Source organism: Aquarana catesbeiana, linkage group LG09 (assembly GCF_042186555.1).
Source record: "Aquarana catesbeiana isolate 2022-GZ linkage group LG09, ASM4218655v1, whole genome shotgun sequence".
Lineage (NCBI taxonomy): Eukaryota > Metazoa > Chordata > Amphibia > Anura > Ranidae > Aquarana > Aquarana catesbeiana.
The window spans coordinates 197,708,210-197,722,972 of NC_133332.1; the positions used below are offsets into that span (position 1 = coordinate 197,708,210).

The window sequence follows — 14,763 nt, forward strand, 5'->3', positions numbered from 1 at the left end:
GGGTTAGACCCTCTGTAATGTATCATTTTAGGTCTGTATCCCCACTGAGAAGATTTCTATTCTATTAGGAAATTGCCCAAATGTTGTGACACTTGGGTAAAAACATTGATAAACAGACCCTTCAGAAACAGTTTTTTTTTTTGTTTTTTTTAACAGAGAACAGTTGTTTACTTTATTGTAATATTTTTTGCTAATGTTTATACGGTCTCTAGTAATATCACTATGAATGTCTGCAAAATTGTTACATTTAGTTTTTTTAAAAAACTACTCCAAATCCATTAGAAAGAAAGCTGCTCTCTACTAGTCTCACTCAATCATTTTACAATGGAGGAAACCATTAAATCCTTTTCAGCTTTCAGGGAACAGCTCACTGTTCATTAGCCATACCACACTGCTGCTCAATGGAAGAGGGCCTCACTTACACTGGCGGTCAGGAACAAAGAATGTCCTGTTACATTAGTCATTGGCTTGAAGAATGCCTGCATATTAGTGGTCAGAGTACAGCAGCCTTATATAAATGGACAGCTGAAGGAATTTTCTTTACATTGGTGGTCATTAGGAAGAATGTTCCCTCTACACACAGCTAACATGATCATTGATGTCAGTGGTTACTTCACCGCTCCACCATTGCCAAAACTATGCAGGCACCATCAGACAGAAAATCAATCCATCGCTGCTCAGGGAGCCCATAGAACCCTGGTTAAGAAAAGCTGCACTATGCAGACATTTACATCAGTGCTACTAGATGGACGTTTCTGAAAACACAAAAATAATCTATTGTGCTTACAAAATAAGAAAGTGCAATGGCCCCTAACAACTGCGAACCTACCACCAATTAATGCACCAGGACTCGTATGCTAGGTGCAATGTCAGGTGACAACAGAAATAGCGAAAAGGTTTCATTTTGGATAGAGTAGGAAAGAGTTAAACAAGAGAACAGAAAAGGAGAGGAAATTTTCTTATGAAACGAAATATTCCCTTTAGACAGTTGTCATCGGGGACAGATGTCCCAACTGGGAGATTTGATTCCCACCTCCTTTTCGGCAGACAACTATAAATTGTTGGACTTCCCATCCCTTTTTGTCCTGCTGAAAATAGTCACCAGAGAAAATAGAGGGGGAATGTCTCCAGTTGGGACAGGCAGCAATAAATACATGACAGGGACCCTTCTCTTTCTCTATCCAAAACTCACAAAAATAAGTTTATGATAACGGAAAACTGGACATACAAAGCTTATCTTACAATGCATTTTTTCCTTCTGCTAAGTTGATGTCAACAATGACCTGAAAGGGATCCCTAGCTAATCCATAAGCAGAAAATATAAAAACATGAATTATAAAAGGAGACCCAGGTGTGAATTTATCTTCACTGGTCAGTAGATGAAAATCTTTAACTGGACATTTATTATGATACCACACCACAAAAAAATATATTATATCAGTATGGAAAACAGTCTGAGATGTGTGTATTGCAAAAATGGTGGGCAGCAGACAGCCAGGTCTGACATTGTCTAAATGCCCTCTGTGTTCTTAGATTGACTACAAAGCATATACAACTACTATAGGATGAGTTTAGTTTTACAAAAAAATAAGTTGCTTCAACAGTTGTGTCTTGCAGATGAAATCCCATCATGTATAAAACTTTCCTGCAGTTCCTGAAACACCCTGCAGTGCTCGTTTGCTGCGAATTGCATTATGGTTCTTGGGAACAGCAACAAATCTTCTTCTCTTGAGAAAACCAGGGACTGTAAAATTATTATCCCACAGGTACTCTGGAGAAAGAATTTTAGTGGGTTTTTGATAAAGAAAATACTTATTCAAGTAGCTTTCATCATGCCAAATGGCTTCCATTTGTTTTTCCTTATCCACCATCATAGCATTATAGCAGAAGTTGGTCAGTCTGTAGACTTCTTCTACTGTACCCCCAAAAAATCCACCAGCATAGTAAAAGTCCCCTTCATCTGTGGGAATGTAAGCTGTGGACTCTGGTCGTCGCTCATATGTAAATTGTTCTCGTGATGCACTATAAAAGCCAGGATGTAATGTCCCAAACACGCCACCTAAAATCTCAACCCCGACCTCATCGCTGAATCTCATATCAACATCCACACACACCAGATAATCCACTTCATGGATAAATCTCTGGTGGGACTGATCACGAATCATCTCCATCCGTCGCATTGACACATCTTGCCAACGTTGGTAGCTGGGAACCTCCAGTGTTACCAGTTTTCTGCCAGCACCAAGGGTAAAGGCAGGAATGTCGCTGACTCGATCAGTAAATATATAATAGGTGACTTTATGTCCCACCATAAAAAACTTCTCAGCAGATTCTATGAATGTCTGAACAAAGACTGAATACCTGAAAGATAATTAATCAAAGACAACAGAGTCATAAATTAAGAAATGTGGAGTGAATGAGATGTAATTGGTCTGTCCATATGTGTTACATAGAAACTGTGACTACTTGCCAGCTCCATCTATGGGGGTGGTGGGGGCGGAAAAGAGGTGACTATACGGGTCTACAGGCTTACTTGCAAAGCCATTCTCTATTGACTTATGAGTGAGTTGTAGGGAAATTTGGAGTCTACAGAGCTTGGTGCAGAGGGTCTTCAGCATTGGAGGGTTCCATAAGCCCAGGTTAAAGGCTGTCAATGTCAATACAAATGCTTTATCATAAAATCCATCAAGTTTTTTCCATTATGATTTAAAATCATACTCATGCAAATCTAATGCCCTGTACACACGATTGGATTTTCCGATGGAAAAAGTGTGATCGAATTGTGTTGTCCGAAATTCCGATCATGTGTGGGCTCCATCGGACTTTTTCCATCGGAATTTCCGCCACACAAAGTTTGAGAGCAAGATATAAAATTTTCCGACAACAAAATCCGATCGTTTAAATTCCGATCGTGTGTACACAAATCCGATGCACAAAGTGCCACGCATACTCAGAATAAATTAAGAGACAAAAGCTGTTGGCTACTGCCCCGTTTATAGTCCCGACGTACGTGCTTTACGTCACCACGTTTAGAACAATCGGATTTTCTGACAACTTTGTGTGACCGTGTGTATGCAAGACTGGTTTGAGCCAACATCCGTCGGAAAAAATCCGATGGATTTTGTTGTCGGAATATCCGATCAATGTCCAATCGTGTGTATAGGGCATAAGAGATTTTTATGTTTGTAATGACACTGGTACAATTGAGAGCCCCATTTGTGTATGTGTACCTTTTGGCTTTATACTGCAGTGTGATGAAGGTATTTCCCATAAGGGATATAGATACTTCTATACGGATATACTTCTATTAATTTAGTTATATCAGTCCTTGGAGAAACCTGAAGATAGTGCAAGGCTGTGGAGGGAGCAGAGCATTCTGCAAGCCTACGAATGTGCCAGTAGGATACGTTAGGCTACAGAGGACGCTTGGGACAAAGCTGATTATAGAGTAACTAAAGTACTGTTGGTCTATGGAGGGGGCTGGCAGTTCTCTGGATCTGTGAATGAAGCAGAGTACTTCAAAAGTTTTTCCTAATTATTCATATTTGTTTTTTCACTGTACTGGATGGATTTAGTAAACTTTGAATACTGGTGTTGAAGAACTGGAATCTTGCTATCACTGTTTTATGAGCTGGTTTGAATACACAATGCCTTGAAAAAGTATTCATACCCCTTGAAATTTTCCACATTTTGTCATGTTACAACCAAAAACGTAAATGTATTTTATTGGGATTTTAGGTGATAGACTGACACAAAGTAAAATAACAGGTATCCGCGCTTAGGAAATAACAGGACTGCAGCCTCCCTAATTAGGAACACCACCTATGTGGGGTCCAAAAATAGTTAAACTCTAGAAAAGGGAAAGTGGCCCTGTTCAAAATGAAAAAATGGTTCCTATATGCAAAATAATTAGGGGGAGTTAAATATGACCTACTGATATGGGTAATGCGAACACTCTCTATAAAGTGAAATGTGCATACAATAAATAAATAAATCAAATGTCGGTATACATTTCTACAATTACTGTAAACAATTAAACAATAGTGTAAAACATTCTATAGAAAAACGTGTAATGCATCAAAAAAACACAAATAAAGTGACAAGTGCTATTTCCTGCGTGATTCAGTCCCAAAAAAATGTGTATATATATATATATACACACACATACTGGTATGTGTGTGTTAGGATAAACAAGTCCCAAAAGTTGATGAATGACAGTCTATAAACAGTGATCCATGCAGAAGCAAAATAAAGGTGACTCTTCAGTGCTCCCCTCCTTCATCCACACCCCCCTCTTATGCCTGCACTCACCAGAGCGCCTCACCCCTGCAGGGGTAAAAGGCGTAATAGCTGTATCCAAATGGCGATGTCCCCCTTGACGAGATATCCCTCTGGTTTACACAACTGCAATCCTCAGTCACTATCCACCTCACCAGTGCGATTTAGAAGTCCTCAACAACGGGCATCCACATGTATATGGAAAATATGAGCCTCATAGCATGAATCCATAGAACCAGGCTTTTGATTAATTAAAATAACTGTTAAAAATTGTTTTTTAAAAAACTAAAAGGAGCTCCAGTGCTCCAACTAGCATAAGATAGGGCACTTCTGTAGTTCCGGCGTATTTTTTTATTTTTTTGAATGCACATTTCACTTTATAGAGAATGTTGGCATTACCCATATCAGTAGGTCATATTTGATTCCCCCTTAATTATTTTGCATATAGGAACCATTTTCATTTTGAACAGTGCCACTTTCCCTTTTCTAGAGTTTAATTAATTAGACTGAGACAAAGTGGCACATAATTGTGAAGTAAAAGGAAAATTATGGTTTTCAAAATTTTTTATAAATAAATATCTGAAAAGTGTGGTGTGCATTTGTATTCAGCCCCCTTTACTGTGATAGTCCCCTAACTAAAATCTAGTTGAACCATTTGCCTTCAGAAGTCACCTAATTAGTAAATAGAGTCCACCTGTGTGTAATTTAATCTCAGTATAAATACCACTGTTCTGTGAGACCCTCAGGCCGGGTTCACACTTGTACGACAAATGCTCCAACATTGGGATCACATGTCGCATGATGGGTGAAAATCAATGGTTCCCTATGAGAGCCACAAGTCGGTCCAACTTTGAAAAAGGTTCCTGCACTACTTTGGTCCGACTTTGATCCTACTTCAGCCCATTGAATATCACTGAAGTCAGATCTAAGTCAGATCACCGTCTTAACTGATCCGACTTTGGCGTGCTCTGAAGATCCTGAAGGGGAACCCCACGCCAAATAAAAAAAATGAAAAAACGGCATGGGTTCCCCCTCCAAGACCATACCAGGCCCTTCTGTCTGGTATGGATTTTAAGAGCAACACCCACACCAAAAAAAACAGCATGGCCCCCCCCACAAAATCTATACCAGACCCTTATCCGAGCACACGTCCCAGCAGGTCAGAAAAGGGGGTGGGGACGAGTGAGCGACCCCCCTCCTGAACAGTACCAGACCGCATGCCCTCAACATGGGGGCTGGGTACTTTGGGGCAGGGGGGGCCCTGTGCCCCTCACCCCAAAGCACAGGGGCCTCTTCCCGACAACCCTGACCGTTGGATGTCGGGGTCTGCGGATGGGGAAGCTTATTGGAATTTGGAAGTCTCCATTAACAAGGGTGCCCCCAGATCCCGGCCCCCCACCCTATGTGAATGAGTATTTGGTACATTGTACCCCTACCCATTCACCTAAAAAAAAAAAAGTGTCAGTACACAGGTTTTTAAATTCATTTATTAAGGCAGCTCCGACGTCTTTTCCGATTTCTTCTCCCCCTCAGCCTCTTCTCCCTCCTCCGCTGATGTCTTCTGCCTCTGCCGGTTCTTCTCCCCTCTCCAGTTCTTCTCCGCTGATGTCTTCTAGCCCTCTTCGGTTCTTCTCCCTCTGTACGCTGTCTTCTGCCAGGTCTCCTCTCTGTGCTGTCTTCTCCCTCTGTTCGATGGGGACAGATGGGGCGGGGTGCCTTAATAAATTACTTTAAAAACCTGTGTACTGCGTTTTATTTTTGACACTTTTTTGAGGTGAATGGGTACAATGTACCCCAAACTCATTCACATAGGGTGAGGGGCCAGAATTTGGGGGCCCCCTTGTTACAGGGGGCTTCCAGAATCCGATAAGCCCCCCCACCCGCAGACTCCGACAACCAACGGCCAGAGTTGTCGGGAAGTGGCCCTTGTCCCCATCAACATAGTGCTTTAGGGTGCGGGGCGCAGAGGCCCCCTGCCCCAAAGCACTCACCCCCCATGTTGAGGGCATGTGTACTGGTATGGTCAAGGAAGGAGGAAGCACTCGCTCGTCCCCCCCCTTTCCTGGCCTGCTGGGCTGCGTGCTCTGATAAGGGTCTGGTATGGATTTTAGGGGGAACCCATGCCATTTTTTTTATTCTATTTGGCGTGGAGTTTCCCCTAAAGATTCATACCAGACACAAAGTGCCTAGCATTGTCGGGATCAAAGTCAGATCCCCGTTCATTGAAGTTGGACAGATATTGGACTTCAAGTCGCATGGGCAAAGTCGGATGCACAGTCGTACGACTGTTGTGTCGTACCAGTGTGAAATCCGGCCTCAGAAGTTTGTTAGAGAACCTTAGTGAACAAACAGCACCATGAAGACCAAGGAACACACCAGACAGGTCAGGGATAAAGTTGTGGAGAAGTTTAAAGCAGGGTTAGGTTATAAAAATATATCCCAAGCTTTGAACATCTCACAGAGCCATCTCCATCTCCTTCATCCAACAATGGAAAAAGTATGATACAACTGCAAAACTACCAAGACATGGCCGTCCACCTAAACTGACAGGCTGGGCAGGGAGAGCAAAAATCGGAGAAGCAGCCAAGAGGCTCATGGTAACTCTGGAGGAACTGCAGAGATTCACAGCTCAGGTGGGAGAATCTGTCCACAGGACAATAATTAGTTGTGCACTCCACAAATCTGGTCTTTATGGAAGAGTGGCAAGAAGAAAGCCATTGTTGAAAGAAAGCCATTAAAAGTCCTGTTTGCAGTTTGCGAGAAGCCATGTGGGGGACACAGCAAACATGTGGAAGAAGGTGCTCTGGTCAGATGAGAGAACTTTTTGGCCTAAAAGCAAAACACTATGGGGTTGAGTTACTAAAGGCAAATCCACTTTGCACTATAAGTGCCCTTGTAAGTGCACTACAAGTGCACTTGTAAGTGCAGCCGCTGTAAATCTGAGGGGGACATGCAAGGAAAATAAAAAAACAGCAGTTTTGCTTGCACATGATTTGATGATAAAATCAGCAGAGCTTCCCCCAATTTCAGAGCTTCCCCTCAGGTCTACAGCGATCTACAGCGACTTACAAGTGCACTTTCAAGTTCACTTGCAGTACACTTGTAGTGCACAGTGGATTTGCCTTTAGTAAATAAACCCCTATGTGTGGCAGAAAACTAACACTGCATATCACCCTGAACACACCATCTCCACCATGAAACATGGTGGTGGCAGCATCATGTTGTGGGGATGCTTTTCTTCAGCAGGGACAGGGAAGCAGCTCAGAGTTGATGGGAAGATGGAAGGATCCAAATAAAGGGCAATCTTAAAAGAAAACCTGTTAGCGCCTGCAAAAGACTTGAGACTGGGGCGGAGGTTCACCTTCCAGCAGAACAACGACCCTAAACATACAGCGAGGGCTACAATGGAATGGTTTAGAGTAAAGCATATTCATGTGTTAGAATGGCCCAGTAAAAGTCCAGAACTAAAGCCGATTGAGAATCTGTGGCAAGACTTGAAAATTGCTGTTCACAGATGCTCTCCATCCAATCTGACAGAGTTTGAGCTATTTTGCAAAGAAGAATGGGCAAAAATGTCACTCTCTAGATGTGCAAAGCTGGTAGAGACATACCCAAAAAAACTTGCAGCTGTAATTGCAGCGAAAGGTGGTTTTACAAAGTAGAAGGCTGAATACAAATGCAAGCCACACTTTTCAGACATTTATTTGTAGAAAAAATTGAAAACCATTTATCATTTTCCTTCTAGTTCACAATTATGTGCCACTTTGTGTTGGTCTATCACACAAAATCCCAATAAAATACATTTACGTTTTTGGTTGTACATGACAAAATTTGGAAAATTTCAAGGGGTGTGAATACTTTTTCAAGGCACTGTATTTATATACAGTGGGGACAGAAAGTATTCAGACCCCCTTAAATTTTCCACTCTTTGTTATAGTGCAGCCATTTGCTAAAATCATTTACGTTCATTTTTTTTCCTCATTAATGTACACACAGCACCCCATATTGACAGAAAAACACAGAATTGTTGACATTTTTGCAGATTTATTAAAAAAGAAAAACTGAAATATCACATGGTCCTAAGTATTCAGACCCTTTGCTCAGTATTTAGTAGAAGCACCCTTTTGATCTAATACAGCCATGAGTCTTTTTGGGAAAGATGCAACAAGTTTTTCACACCTGGATTTGGGGATCCTCTGCCATTCCTCCTTGCAGATCCTCTCCAGTTCTGTCAGGTTGGATGATAAACGTTGGTGGACAGCCATTTTTAGGTCTCTCCAGAGATGCTCAATTGGGTTTAAGTCAGGGCTCTGGCTGGGCCATTCAAGAACAGTCACGGAGTTGTGGTGAAGCCACTCCTTCCTTATTTTAGCTGTGTGCTTAGGGTCATTGTCTTGTTGGAAGGTAAACCTTTGGCCCAGTCTGAGGTCCTGAGCACTCTGGAGAAGGTTTTCGTCCAGGATATCCCTGTACTTGGCTGCATTCACCTTTCCCTCGATTGCAACCAGTCGTCCTGTCCCTGCAGCTGAAAAACACCCCCACAGCATTATGCTGCCACCACCATGCTTCATTGTTGGGACTGTATTGGACAGGTGATGAGCAGTGCCTGGTTTTCACCACAAATACAGCTTAAAATTAAGGCCAAAAAGTTCTATCTTGGTCTCAAAAGACCAGAGAATCTTATTTCTCATCATCTTGGAGTCCTTCAGGTGTTTTTTTTTTTAGCAAACTCCATGCGGGCTTTCATGTGTCTTGCACTGAGGAGAGGCTTTCGTCGGGCCACTCTGCCATACAGCCCCGACTGGCGGAGGGCTGCAGTGATAGTTGATTTTCTACAACTTTCTCCCATCTCCCGACTGCATCTCTGGAGCTCAGTCACAGTGATCTTTGAGTTCTTCTTTACCTTTCTCACCAAGGCTCTTCTCCCCAATAGCTCAGTTTGGCTGGACGGCCAGCTCTAGGAAGGGTTCTGTCTTGAAATGTCTTCCATTTAAGGATTATGGAGGCCATTGTGCTCTTAGGAACCTTAAGTGCAGCAGAAATTTTTTTGTAACCTTGGCCAGATCTGTGCCTTGCCACAATTCTGTCTCTGAGCTCTTCAGGCAGTTCCTTTGACCTCATGATTCTTATTTGCTCTGACGTGCACTGTGAGCTGTAAGGTCTTATATAGACAGGTGTGTGGCTTTCCTAATCAAGTCCAATCAGTATAATCAAACACAGCTGGACTCAAATGAAGGCGTAGAACCATCTCAAGGATGATCAGAAGAAATGGACAGCGCCTGAGTTAAATATATGAGTGTCAACAATTCTGTGTTTTTCTGTCAATATGGGGTGCTGTGTGTACATTAATGAGGAAAAAAAATTAACTTAAATGATTTTAGCAAATGGCTGCAATATAACAAACAGTGAAAAATTTAAGGGGTCTGAATACTTTCCGTCCCCACTGTGTGTGTGTGTGTGTGTGTGTGTATATATATATATATATATATATATATATATATATTGCATCATTATTTGATCCATCAGACATTTATTTAGTTGTGAATATTGTGGAAAATAGAATGTCTGAGCCTAATGAATATATATAGATTACGCTTATGACCCCTGTGGCTAATGGGGGACCAAGCAGCTAACCCAATGTTTGGGTATTACAAACATAAATCAAAGTGTACTAAATAAAGGCAATGCTGCACCACAAAATGTTGCAATGAACACATCAGTAAACAAATAAATAAAAATACCAATAAACAAACTCATGCATAAAATGATCATCGTAGAAAGTTTAGACAAATAGACAAAAGTGCATCACTTTTCTCCCACGCACGAATATAAATACTGAAAAGAGTTCCAACTAAACAGTATAAAGTCCAGCGTGAAAGTGATATACGCTACTCCTTATAGTACTTTGTGCTCCACTTGCTAAATAGGGTGATAGATGTTTAAAAACAAATAAGCCTGCAATAGTGTAAAATCCTTTTAAAAATCACATTTATTATTATATAATTTTATTATTAATATTATTTAGCACATACAGTATACTCAATAGTAAAAGTGTTTCATACAAAACGTAGCCAGCATTCAACTTGGAGAAAGTCTTGGAGAAAGGTACACGTGATGACCCTATGCGTTTCACTAGAAGCTGATGTCTTTAGGGGACCACCTACTGGACATCCATCATGCACCTAAATACAGTCAGAGAAGGAGGGTGGAATTCTGAAAGCCAAGCAGCCACCAGCAACCATTAAATCGGTAATCGGACCCATAGTACTCAGTAGAGCCATCTTGTGGCAAAATTGAAATATGTCACAAGAAGTTCCATTTATTAAACAACTCCACTAAATGAAAAAAAAAAAAAAAGGAACAAAAAAGATTCCACAAAATTCAAAAATGAGGAGCAACTGCTTTTAGGATATGTGTTTTTCAATTTTCAAGTGGAGGTACTGAAATCTAAGATCCTTTATAAAGGTTATAATTCTGACACTCTTGACGTTCCTATTTCCTTAGTGTGCCATATTGATAGAGATACCTTGCTGATAGATAAACCTGAGGTTGTCAGTGATGTGGACAAATTTGCTTGGTATACACTTTCTAGGATGATCATTTATGCAGGAGTTTGTTTATGGTTATTTTTATTTATTTGTTTACTAATGTGTTCATTGTAACATTCTGGGGTGCAGTGCTGCCTTTATTTTGTAATCAATGTCTGAGCCTAGTAAGAACAGTAGCTTGGAGTTTCAATGTAATAGGATGTTATCTGCATATTTAATGTCTCCATGGACACATGTAAATAAGTAGTGGTACTTATGCCTGGCTATCGTCACCCAGCCCCATACCCTGAAGAATTCATGTGATCTATGACGCAACATGTCGGACGGAGCCAGGTGATGTCACTTCCGGTCCAGATTCAAAACCAGATGTTGGTGAGGAACTTCAGCTGTGTATATTACTGCTGAGCCTGTTACATATGTTTTATTTTGAGTGCAATTTTAATATCCCTTTAATTATTCCTATATACAAAATAAGTTGGATCGACAGTGCTGGTGTTGTGAGCATCAACTGTGGACTCATACCTGGTGATTTATTAAAATTTAGGAGTAAATGAATACTATAAGGATTCACGTTTGAGGTTTATTTATAGATAGTATTACTAACTTTATGCGCTGGTATCTGGCAGCTAAAGGTTTCTTTCTGGTGTCTATCTATGTGTATTGATGTTTGATAATTGCTGTACTTTTAAGCCTGGATTCCCTCCCTGTTCTAATGAAAAATATATTGCTTGTAGCTGAGTCTTTGTCTAGATAGAGGAACTGTGGGGAGGTCTTGTGCATGTACTCTTGGACTGTTTTGTCTTTATATGATGCTATCCTTCATAAATATATGAAAATCAAAATGTTACCTGCTTGGGGTGCTACCTATTATTTACTTATAGATCATTATTTCTGGGTCTTACTTGAGAAAACCAATATATAGTGCCAACACCCGTATTCATGCAATTAACTCTTTATGCACTAATGTGATTTGGGTGTGCATTAGCTTACCTTTTGTTTTACTAATTTTTGTATTCCTGAACCAGCAACATGATTAGTAATGCATCTATACAGGGGAGATGATGTATACTCAGTTTTAGTCTGTAGAGGGGATCTTTTCTCCAAAAGGTCACAGAGACGACTTGATTTATACTTTTTTTAGATTCATAAATAAAATATTTTTTTATCCAGCTGCTCAGAGGTACATATCATAATCATAATCTTGAGCCTTGTTTTAACATTACCTTTAATCCACAGGTTATAGTTAACCATGTGAAGACCATGGTTGGCTAATGTCTTGCTCATTGCCTCCTGCATGCTTACCTGTACTTGGGTTTTTTTACTAGCACAGAAAATTAGTAGCAAACACAGCAAGCATAAATGGCTTTACAGAAGGAAATATTCAAAACAGTTAATTATTGCCAGCATCCTAAAATGTAATGTAAAGGGTCCAGTAGAGTGGAGGAATTTTGGTTCTGGAGCCTGAAATTTATGCAGTTTCCTTTCTTTGGGATCTCCCAACATAGTGGCCACTAACCACAACAGCAGGCTAATATAGAGCACCGTCTTTCTGACTACAAACGTGAGAAAATTTGTAGTCATACAGAGGTTCCCTGATATATGTATATTCTGCCAGTTTGTTATATTCAGGGTGGAGGTGATAATCAGAAGGAAATTTTGAGAAGCTTATGCAAGCCTTTTCCCCAAATTCTACTATTACTATTTCCTCTGAAGACTAGACAATTATATATTATGACACAGGATTGACTGATTGAACTTACTTCTTAATAGCAAATACAGTAAGGCCGATGTGGACCTTTCTCTGGTGGAATTGTGCATTCAATATGTCTAAGTTATAGGTGCCATTCCAAACAATTGGAGCAAACCAAGGCGTTATTGTCAGGACATCTATCCTCCTGGAACAGAGTGGAAAACAGAGACCAGTAACTCAACACTGTTAACACATTACCCACAAAGTGTCCTACAGGTTTTACCAAATCTGTGTTATGGACGCAGGACTGCATTTTAGGATCATGATGAGCAAGGTATTATGTTTGAACAACTTCAGCCATTTTATATTTTTTGGGTTCTTTTTCAAATGCTAAAATAAATATGTGGAGGCACAATGTTGTCTGCTTTGTATATTTAACTGCCTATCCTGATCGTCATTCAAGTATCTAACTCATCTTATTTGATCAGGTGTCACCTGAACATATCCACATATCCCCTACCCTGCCATCTCTGATATTGTAAGTCTCCTAAAAGAGAAATATTTGGCGGTGCAGTGCAGGAAAAATCTTCACTTTTTGGTTCTCCGCTTGTCACCCTTTCAAGCTCATTATGTGGAGCTCAGGAAATTACATCACAGGATAGCTGCAGTGAATAAATGAGAGAGAATCCTTACACTCAGTGGCAAGTTAGGGGCCAGTAGACACTTTCTTGTGCAGCTCTACATGAAGGGTTACATCAGTCATGGATAAACTTTTTTTTCACTATGCCTCAACTTGCAGTTAAATTTAGAATGCCTGTTTAAACATATTTAATTTATTTCATACTTACAAAAAAAAGTGTATTGTGATATACACCACACTTTAGTACATGTTTAATGGTATTGCAGTACAGCCAATGCTAAGATCTCATCAACATATGGGTGTTGCTTAGTGGATAGCAACATCAGTTTTCAGATGCCTGTTATTGCATTACCATCACATAGCTGGTTCTGCCAGTCATTATAAACAGTAAATCATGGTACAGTCTGCATTTACAACTAAACATCTGTGGATATAGCTTCAGTCCAGCAAAGCCATGGGCTTGTTCATACCAGATGAGCTGTAAAATATTTTACTAGCAACATGCATGGACATAAGAAAATTATTTTTAACAGGGTCTGGTCCTGCTAATGTGTTATAAGGCAATATGCATTGACACAAGTGTTCTGGTGTAAACAATTGCTATGTTTGTATACTGAACAATTCACTTCAACATCTACAACACATGATGCTGTCCAACATCGATATGTGGTCTGCACATTTAGCATTCGGGAACTCAATGTAAATGCAGACCAAAACTACTGATTACTAATAAAAGTAATTTACTTACGGAGGCTTCATAGCATCTGGCTTCTCATACAACATCCTACAAGAAGAAGGGATAAAGTTCAGAAATCCTTTGGATAAGTTCCCCACTCATAGGAGTAGGCACTTAGAGCCACTAAGATGCCCCCTCACCCCTTTTCATACCAAGAACATATTAGTCAAAGAGGCACATCTACTTCCTCCTCCCACAAATACCCCAGGAGTACACCACCTCACCAGATGTACACCATTGAGAAGGGCCCCTACAGCAGGAATTACCAGTCTAAAACTCCTTTCCCCAATAGCAGAGGCAAGTCACTCAAAAGAAACCACCCCCTCCACCCCTCCAATGCCAGGAGCATGTCAATCAACTAGCTTTCCCCTCACTGGCACAGTAGCATGTTCCCAGGGACACTACACTGGTGAGTCTGAAATGGGGGTCTATATTCCTATGAACACTATACTGGCAAAATAGAAAAAGGATTCTGTATTTCTAGCGACACTACACGCAAGTCAGAAATGGGGATGGATATTCCTTGGACACTACACTGGCAAGTCAGAGATAAGAATGATATTCCTAGGGACAACACAACAGCAAGTTCTTCTTCTCAGTCAAACAAGGGGAACATGGATAATTCAAGGTACATTGTGCTACTGCAATAGTGAAAGAGGAACGAGGATGCTTCTAGGAACATGGTCACGGAATGTGCAAAAAATTACCAAAATCACCCTTTCTTCTGTTTCAAAGACCCTTCAAGCACCTTCTATAAGGCAGAAAATATTTTGTTCCTGAACTTCTCTTAAACTCATGCAAAGAGTCTGTTTAATTTGCCTACAGGGCACTTACTCCCCCTTCCTGCCCGGGCACTTTGAATGACAATTGC

General features: G+C 40.6%; 1 protein-coding gene across 1 annotated transcript in view; it reads right to left on the minus strand.

The window, feature by feature from the left end:
* Nucleotides 1-1,628: 1,628 nt before the first annotated feature.
* ABO (ABO, alpha 1-3-N-acetylgalactosaminyltransferase and alpha 1-3-galactosyltransferase) overlaps nt 1,629-14,763 on the minus strand; it is an 88,154-nt gene continuing 75,019 nt past the window's right edge. Inside the window, 3 exon segments of the mRNA XM_073600949.1 lie at nt 1,629-2,361; nt 12,587-12,721; nt 13,905-13,940. Coding sequence (XP_073457050.1) covers nt 1,629-2,361; nt 12,587-12,721; nt 13,905-13,940 — 904 coding nt within the window.